This window comes from Tupaia chinensis, unplaced genomic scaffold, assembly GCF_000334495.1.
Source record: "Tupaia chinensis unplaced genomic scaffold, TupChi_1.0 Scaffold000159_1, whole genome shotgun sequence".
Lineage (NCBI taxonomy): Eukaryota > Metazoa > Chordata > Mammalia > Scandentia > Tupaiidae > Tupaia > Tupaia belangeri.
The window spans coordinates 5,353,977-5,363,435 of record NW_006159630.1 but is presented as its reverse complement, the minus strand read 5'-3'; the positions used below and the strand labels follow the sequence as shown (position 1 = coordinate 5,363,435).

At 50.5% G+C, this 9,459-nt stretch overlaps 1 protein-coding gene across 1 annotated transcript in view; it reads right to left on the bottom strand.

The window, feature by feature from the left end:
* ST6GALNAC1 (ST6 N-acetylgalactosaminide alpha-2,6-sialyltransferase 1) overlaps positions 1-9,172 on the bottom strand; it is a 20,990-nt gene extending 11,818 nt beyond the window's left edge. The window contains exon 1 of the mRNA XM_006145738.2: positions 8,942-9,172. Coding sequence (XP_006145800.1) covers positions 8,942-9,072 — 131 coding nt within the window. The 5' untranslated portion in view covers positions 9,073-9,172. The remainder of the gene's footprint in view (positions 1-8,941) is intronic.
* Positions 9,173-9,459: the final 287 nt, after the last annotated feature.

Here is a 9,459-nt window from a genome sequence, read left to right as displayed (position 1 = left end):
TGAACTGCAGGCGGCCATGTAGGAGTCCAGTGCCTTAACCACCATGCCACCTGCTGCCGTCCCCCCTTCTTTCTTTCCGTTTTTAAATAATTATTTTATTTAACTTTATTTATTTATTTATTTATTTTAATTTGACCAGAGAGCAAGATAGAGAGAGAGAGAGAAAGTGAGAGAGCAAGCCGCCAGGTCCGGGACTCAAACCACAGTTGCCCATGTGGGAGTGCAGTGCCCTCAACCACCTCGCCACCTGCCGGCCCCATCTCCTTTCTTTCTTTTAAAATTTTTTTTCTTTCTTCTTTTTATGAGCAAGAAAGAGAGAGACAAAGAGAGAGCAACGGTCCCCCGAGATGGCCTTGAGGCTACGACCCTCCCTAGGCTCAGTAGCCTGGGTCACAGCCACAGGTGTGCACAGCCTCCTCAGGGAGGGGTCAGGATGGGAACCGGGAACCCTCCCATGGGGGTCAGTCTTGCAGTCTGACCTCAGTTGCTGCACCATGCCCAGCCTCCTTGGAGAACAACCTTTAAATCTTCTTCCCCGACCCCCCTGTTTGCTGCCTCGTCCAGCCGCTCTGACTTTTCTCAGGCCTTTCTTCCTATCACACGGTCCTTGCACAGGAGCTCACTCATCCTACCCTAAACCATTGCCACGGCCTCTCGACCTTCCAGCCTCACGCTGCAGCCTATCGTCAGAGGCTCTGCAGAGGTACACTGTACATTCAGTCAAGGTACGTCCTGGGCCAGCCTTTGGCGCGGTGGTGAAGGCAGCTGGGTCCCATGTGGCCAACTGCTGGGACCAGCAGCTTCAGAGATAGGCTGGCACACGCACGTGCCCCAAATCCTGAAGACAGGGAGAAACACAGGAGAAGGGTTGCGGTGTGGCCCTCCCCATGGGCGCTGCTTGCTCAATGTCCTTCTCTCTGGAGAGCTCACACAACCTCTGGTGACTTTTTTTTTTTTAAAGTTATGGTCTGGTGACCATCCCCACAGGGGAGTGCTTTTTCAATTTCCCTCTCTCTTTCTCTCTCTCTGACCACATGCTCTCTGGAAAACCGAAGGAAAAAAGAGAGAGAGCAGGTGGTGTTGTGGTTAAGGGCGCTAGATTCCCACATGGTTGACCACGGTTCAAGTCCTGCACCTGGTGGCTTGCTTTCTCACTTTCTATGTTGCAATCTCTCTCTCTCACTCTATCCCTCTCTGGTCAAATTAAAATAATAAATAAAGTTAAATAATTCTTAGAAAAAAGTTATGTCCCCACCCTAAACTTTTTGATAGCTAAAGAAGAAAGTTTAAGCCTGTTAGTGTATTATATAAGGTCACAAATTCATCCTTTCACCAACAGACAGTTATAAAGCATCTCCGCTGGGGCTGGCAGGTGGCGTGGTGGTCAAGGCACTGCACCCCCACATGGCCGACCGTGGTGCGAGTCCCAGACTTGGCGGCTTGTTTTCTTACTCTCTCTCTGTGTCTCTTTTTAGTCAAACTGAAGAAGATGAAGAAGAAGAAGAAGAAGAAAAAGAAATAAAGTAAATAATGTTTTAAACAGCATCTCCACTGTGTCCAGGACCTTTTCAAAGTTCTGAGCAGATAGACACAGATAACAGAGTACCCACCCACAAGAAATTCATAGTCTGGCAGAAAAAACAAACCAACTCAGGTTTGTGACATGGTGTCTCCTTGACCCTGACAGAGGGAGGAGAAGGGTGGAAGGACACTGGCTGAGGTGCGGGACTCTGGGCACCCCAGCCTGCCTCGGTCTGCTCCTAGGTGACCATGGTTTCCTTGGGCAAGTCCTGCCATGGAGGGGCAGTGGTGGTAATAGCGGTATCCGCCTGCCTGAAAGCTGGAGATGCGATTAGCACCGGCACAACGGCCGTGCCTTACCAGCGTTCGTTCAGTTAGTCCTCGGCGTTTGCCGGAATGTCACACAGCCTTCAGGGGTGATGCAAATGCAACCATTGCCACCAGCCGTGCCTTACCAGCGTTCGTTCAATTAGTCCTCGGCGTTTGCCGGAATGTCACACAGCCTTCAGGCGTGATGCAAATGCAACCATTGCCACGGGTCCCCTTCCCTGTCCCCGTTGGACAGTCTTCTCAATGGGCTCCCATAGCCCTGGTCTTACTGACTTTCTGCCCCTGTTTATTACTATTATTTTAACACACAGTCTTTTATTTGAGTGTGCCGTCGCCTCCATTAGACTCTATGGCTTCGGAGACTCAGTGCAAGTGACGCGGCAGGAGGGGCAGGGCGTCTGCAGCCCGGTCCACCAGGTTCACGAATTCGTCTTGCTCTCTCCTGGCTGCGTGGGATCAGGCTTGGTCTTTTTGAGTCTCAAATGTGCATCTCTCTCTCTTTTTTTTTTTGGAGAGGTTTTCGCTATAGGGTGCGTGTGCTCACCAGACAGACAGAGAGACAGACAGAAAGTGAGAAATCACACCCCAGAGGGGATGGTCACGCCGCAATCCCTTCTCCTCCATTTTCCTCTCAGGATCTTGGGCACGCACGCACACGCGCCCGGCGTGACTTTTAAGCCACCGGGTCCAGGACGTGAACTGCGGTCGACTACATGGGAGTCCAGCGACATAGCCATTACGCTAACTGCTGGTTCCCTCAAATGTGCATCTCTTTATGAAAAAGGATAAAAATCTAACCTTCAGCAATAGTTCTGAAAACACAGGGAGAGCTCCTAGGGTACGGGTGACTCTGGAGGTGTCTCCAGTTTGAAATGATAATGACGGGTCATAAAGTGGGTGTGTTGGGGCCAGCCGGTGGGTGAAGGTGCTGGACTCCCACATGGACTACCACGGTTCAAGTCTTGGATTCACTGGCTTGAAAAACATGCTATATACATGGGTGCCCAAAATCCCAAGAGGAGAATGGAGAGGGAATTATGTGTGACCATCCCCCCAGGGTGGTGATTTCTCATGTTCCCTCTCTGTCTCTCTCTGCCGGGAGCATGCACCCTATAGCAAAAAAATAAAAGAAAGAAAGAAAGAAAGAAAGAAAGAAAGAAAGAAAGAAAGAGAAAGAAAGAAAAACCATGGTGATATCACTTCTCTGCTGAGACCTTTTGTAGCAAGCTGGAGGCCCCACCCTTCTCAGATGGCCTTCCGGCTCCCCAGCAAAGCCCTTTATTTCCGTGAGACCGGTTCTTCCATGGCTCACCCAGGCCTGCAGACTGAGGTCGGCCTCCTGGCTTGAGCCGGTTCTTCTCACCCACTCACCTTTGCCTAATCACTCAGCCAAGAGGCCACGTCCTGCCTGTCTCTCAAACTCCATGTTCTCTTTGAAGCTTTCAACAGACACACAATTCTTCCCTCCAGGGCCTTCTCTGCTCTGTGGCTCTCGCTCTCTGTTAATCATTTTGGAACTTAATTATGTCAACAGTTGGTTGAACACTCTTGACCTGTGACCCTTTGGAACATTCTCTACTTGTGACCCTTTGCCTATCCTGGAACGTGTTGGGCAGAATCCATACTTTACAGATAGTTCCAGTGATTAAAAAACCTCAACTCCTCACCCTCACCCTCCATCAAAACCTACAAAGTACTCTTGCACGTGCACACGCCAGCTGAATGATTTGGGGCACTTCTCCCACCCCCACCCCCTGGGCTGCTCCAGAATGAGGCCCTGGGGTGGGAGAGCTGGGAGTGACCATGCGGGGAGACTGAGGGAGCTGGGAAATGGGCAGCAAGAATCCCGGTCAGACACTGAGAAAACGCCCTCCGTTTCTTCAAGGCCTCCCTTTTCTGGTATTATAGTGCTGACGTGCCACCTGTCTAACATGGGGGGAAGGAGAAGAGGGGAGGTTCAGGAAGCTTCCACCTGATGCTGGGGGCCCCTGTGCCATGGCAGGCTCTGCACACTCAGATGTGGTTCCTCTGGGGCAAAGGTTCTCCTTCCCATGGAGGATCCCGGGAGAGTCCATCCTGGGAGCAAGCCCCCGGCTGCCCCAGACGCTCCCTGGAGGAAGTGTCAGTTACTCCACCCCAGGGCTAAGCGAGCAGTTCTAGGGTTCTAATCCCTCCACACACACTCCTCAGGAAGTGCCGTGTCCCCCCTCCACAGCCTGCTGAGCTAGGCAGACCGGGCAGGGCCAGCTCTTCCCAGGCTCATCTCCCCACAGACAGCCCCAGACATTGTGCCTTCGGACATCTCTAGACCAGAAGCGGCATCGTGTGCTCCCCACCGACCCCTTAACTCCAGGCACGTGGCCTCGGCCAGGGAGGAAAGCCAGGATGCCGCCGCTGCAGCGCACTCCCACCCTGGGTGTCCTGCAGGAGCACTGGGGTCCCTCCCTTGTCTTCTGTTCGTGTGTTCTTGATTTTTGCCACAGAGTATGTGCACTTGCTACAGAGACAGGAAAGACAGCGAGAGGGAAGTAAGAAATCACCCCGGGGGGAGGCCACACCGTAGTCCCCTTTTCTTCATTCTCCTCTTGGGATTTTGAGCATGCATGCATACCTCTCTGGTGGGATTTTCAAGCTGCCGGGTCTGGGACTCTAACTGTGGTCAGCCACCAGGGAGTCCAGTTCCTTAACCACCATGCCACCTGCTGGCCCCCTTCCTTGTCTTTTAATTGAACTAGATTGAGTTAGGTTTTCACAGTTATGATCAAAAGAGTTCCAACAAATACAAACCCATATTCATCCCATGAGCAAAAACACATCTCTGTGGATGAACCCACTAAACTCGAAGAACAAAAATTCAGAAGTATTAGTAGAAAATATAAGAAAATGTGGGCTGGCAGGTGGCGTGGTGGTTAGGGGCACTGGACTCCCACATGGCTGGCCACAGTTCGAGTCCTGGACCTAGTGACTTGCTTTCTCACTTTCTTTCTCTCTCTCTTGCTGTCCCTCTAAATAAATAAATAAGTAAATAAAGTTAAAGAAAATATTTTTTAAAAAGAGAGAAAGAAAATATAGAAAAATATTTATATAATTTTGGGGTTGGACGGCCTTCCTCAAAATTGCACAAAGCCTAGTGACCATAAAGAAGAAGACAGCTGACTTGTACACCCATGAACATGACTTCTGCGTAACGGAAGACACCACAAGCGGCACAGAGAAACAGCAAGTTCACGTCAGGCTGCAGAGAACATTTGAAGTATTGTAACATCCCTGATATGAAAGAGTTAATATCCTGGGGCCAGCAGGTGGCACAGTGGTTAAAGTGCTGGACTCCCACATGGCCGACTGTGGTTTGAGTCCTGGACCTGGTGGCTTGCTTTCTCACTTTCCCTCTCTCTCTCTTTCTCTCTGGTCAAATTAAAAAATAATAATAAATAAAATAAATAATTCTTTTAAAAAAATAGTTAATATCCCTAACACAAAAAAGAGGAAAAGATAATTTAAATAATCTTAAATTATGAACACAAATACGAAAAAGATCATAAAAAACCTGAAAGTCATGAATAGGTCATTCATAGAGAAGCAGAAATGTGAGTAAAGTTGAGGGCCTCAGATTCCCCAGTGGCCGGAGAAGTGCAAAGTGCACAGAGAAGCACACTCACTCCGCTCAGACGGCTGCACCTCACGGACACCTGTCGCTGCTCAGCATTGACCTTGGACAGGGACAGCTAACTCTCACACCCAGTGGTGTGGCCTTCTGAGAGGACGGGAGGATGGGCCCCTCAACACTGAAGGTGACGTACCCTTGTCCTGGCAGTTCCACGTGAAGAAACCGACCAGCAGAAATACCCCCACGAGTGCACAAGCCGTGTGAGACACCGGGGCTAACCCCCGAGAGCCAGCGGGCGGGGGCTGGCTGATCAACCATTCTGTGGGACGTACGCAGCCACCACAAGGAGGACAGCCCTGCCAGGATGCCGCGGCAGTGAGATCGAGAACGTCGACCTGGGGACACAGGTCTGTGCACGGCAGGGTAAGAGCGCACGCTGCGGGACGAACGCCTGGGTTCGAAGCCCGGCCCTTTCACACACCAGCCGTGGTCTTGGATGACTCACGTTGGCTCTCTGTGACTCACTAGTCTCTTTTTTTTTTTTTTTAACTTTATTTATTTATTTTAATTTCACCGAGAGACAGAGTGAGAGAGAGGGAGAGGGAAAGTGAGAGAGCAAGCTGCCAGGCCTGGGGCCATGGTCGGCCACGTGGGAGCCCAGTGCTCTTAACCATTATGCAACTTGCTGACCCCCAATTCAGTAACTCTTTTTTTTTTATTTGGAGAGGTTTTTGCTATAGGGCATATGCACTCACCAGGAAGACAGAGAGACAGAGAGACAGAAAGACAGAAAGCGAGAAATCACCCCTCAGGAGGGATGGCCATACCGCAATCCCTTCTCCTCCATTCTCCTCTCGGGATCTTGAGAACGCACACACTCACATGAGTTTAAGCCACCGGGTACGGGACTCAAACCACAGTCGACTGCGTGGGAGTCCAGCGACATAGCCATTACGCTAGCTGCTGGTCCCAAGTAACCTTATATAATGAGCACTAGCGAGTTCATAAATTAAGCATGTGGAAGAGGGCCTGGCACGTGGTGAATATGGGGGATGGCCACTCCGCAGTCTCCTCTCCACCATTCTCCTCAGGATTTTAGGCACACACGCACATGCGCCCAGAGTGTTTTAAGCCTCTAGGTCTAGTTCTCGAACTGCAGTCGACTATGTGGGAATCCCGTGACATAACCATTACACCATCTGCTGGTCTCAACATGTATTACTTTCAATTTTAAAAACAGTGAAATGAAATTATTTTTAAAACAATTGAGTCTGGGGTCTGGTAAGTGTCATGGTGGTTAAGGTGCTGGATTCTTGCTGGTTTGAGTCCTGGACCTGGCAGCTTTCTTTCTCGCTTTCTCTCCTTCTGTCTCTCTCTGGTCAAATTAAAAAATAATAACACATAAAATTAAATAAGTAACCTTTAAAAAATACTGAGTCTGGGACCAGCAGACGGCGTAATGGCTATGTCACTAGACTCCCATGTAGTTGACCGCGGTTCGAGTCCCAGACCTGGTGGCTTAAACTCACGCTGGATGTGTGTGCGTGCATGCCCAAGATCCTGAGAGGACAATGTAGGAGAAGGGATTGTGGCATGGCCATACCCCCAGGGGATGATTTCTTGCTTTCTGTCTCTCTGTCTTTCTGGCAAGCACATGCACCCTATAGCAAAAACCTCTCAAAAAAACCCAAAAAACTGAGTCTGAGGCAGGGAGCCAGTTGGCGCAGTGGTTAACGCAGCTAGATCCCATGTGGCCAATTGTGCAGCTCAAATCCTGAACTTGCGGCTTGAGAAATACACCAGTGTGTTCATGCATGCCCAAACTCCTGAAGAGAAAGAAAAAGGGGTTATGGTGTGATCACCCTGCCACCAGGGAGCACGGTCTCACTTTCCCTCTCTCTGTCTGTCCCTGGTGAGTGCACACAACCCATAGCAAATTTTGAAAATATGAGTCTGGAAAGGAAAGGGTATCTAACTGCTGAAGATGTGTTTATTTCCTTTTTCTAAAAAAATTATTTATTTAATTTTATTTATTATTATTATTTTTAATTCACCAGAGAAAAGCAGAGAAAGAGAGAGAGATAGGGAAAGTGAGAAAGAAAGCAACCGGGTCTGGGACTTGAACTGTGGTTGGCCATGTGGGAGTCCAGCACCTTAACTACCACACCACCTCCTGACCCCAAGGTGTGTTTCTTTTCTTTTCTTTTTTTTTTTTTTTGGAGAGGTTTTTTCGCTATAGGGCGCGTGCGCTCGCCAGACAGACAGACAGAGACAGAAAGTGAGAAATCGCCCCCCAGGGGGGATGGTCATGCTGCAATCCCTTCTCCTCCATTCTCCTCTCGGGATCTTGGGCATGCACGCACACGCGCCCGGCATGAGTTTTAAGCCACCAGGTCTGGGATGAGAACCGCAGTCAACTACGTGGGAGTCGAGCGACATAACCATTATGCTAACTGCTGGTTTCCAAGGTGTGTGTACTTTTTAAGAAAAAAGGTCTAAAAGGCCTTTTTTGGAGGACCAACCTGGGGTGTGGAATGGAAGCTGCTTTCCCACAAGGGTGCTTCCCATTTTTTTTTTGGAGAGATTTTTGCTATAGGGCGCGTGCGCTCGCCAGACAGACAGAGAGAGACGTAGAGACAGAAAGCGAGAAATCACCCCCCAGGGGGGATGGTCACGCCGCAATCCCTTCTCCTCCATTCTCCTCTCGGGATCTTGGGCACGCACGCACACGCGCCCGGCGTGAGTTTTAAGCCACCGGGTCCGGGACACGAACCGTGGTCGACTACGTGGGAATCCAGCAACATAGCCATTACGCTAACTGCTGGTTCCCAAGGGTGCTTCCCATTTTACTGACATACTTTTCAGGATGAGAACGATTTTGCAACAAGCAGGCTCCCAGGGTAAGTCTTTCACTTCAGGTCATAGAGAGGGGCATGTAGGCACCCAGGCCAACTGCTCGTGTTGCTTACAAGCCCAGAGGGGACACTGTCTGGTTCTCCGCCTGTGCTCTGCAGACCCGGCCACCCATTCGCAAAGTCCTGCCTGCTCTTCTCTACTCGAGCCTCACTGCATCTGGGACATCTTGGTTCTCCGTCCTATCCCCCGTGCCACCTCCACTTCCATGTCCCCCAAGTCTTCCACCAGTCTTCCTTCCTGCTGCAACTTTTTTTTTTTTAAGAATTATTTTATTTGTTACTATTATTTTTTAATTCGACCAGAGAGAGAAAGGGAAAGTGAGAGTAAGCCACCCGATCCGGGACTCAAACTGGTCAGCCAAAGTGGGAGCCCAGAGCCTCAAGCACCACACCACCTGCCAGCCTCCCTGCTGCTTCTTGATAACAGTCCTAACTCAGGACTCCCATGTGGACAGAGATAGCTCAGCCTTCACCGGTCCTCCCCAGGCTTCAGTTTTATTTATTTCTTTACTCAGTTATTTTTGCTTCCTCTGATGAAATATGAGGAACTGGAAGGTGCTGCTCTCACCTGGAAGGCTTCCTGTCGGGCTCCCTCACGAAGGCAGGCAGGATGATGAGAAAGAAGACCAGCACAGCCAAGAGCAAGGCCCACTGGGCCCCTCGGCCCAGGCGGCTGGACCTTCTCAGGCAGGACCTCATTGTGGCGGCTCAGCCTCCAAGGGGATGTTCTGCCTATCCCGGGGCTCACGGCAGCAGACAGCCTTGCTGCTCAGTCGCCCCGCCGGGGCGCACACACCCTTTGTCCTCACGGCCAGCCACTCTGGGCATTGAGCGTGTCGGTCTCTGCCAGGGCAGGAGGGCCCGCCTTCCTACTTTATGAAGGGCTTATAGGCTACGTGGCTTGAAGGAAGAGAAACTCCTTTTGGTCAAACAAGTTCACCTTCCTTTTCTTTATCTCTGCAATTTGTGAGTGTGGAACTTCAGGAGGCACGTACACCCATTGCATACGACTCACTTCCCCTGGCTACTTGACCTTCCTGCCTCATCTACGTGTGGGAAAGGCAGGGTCTCTGCCTTGTGGGCTGA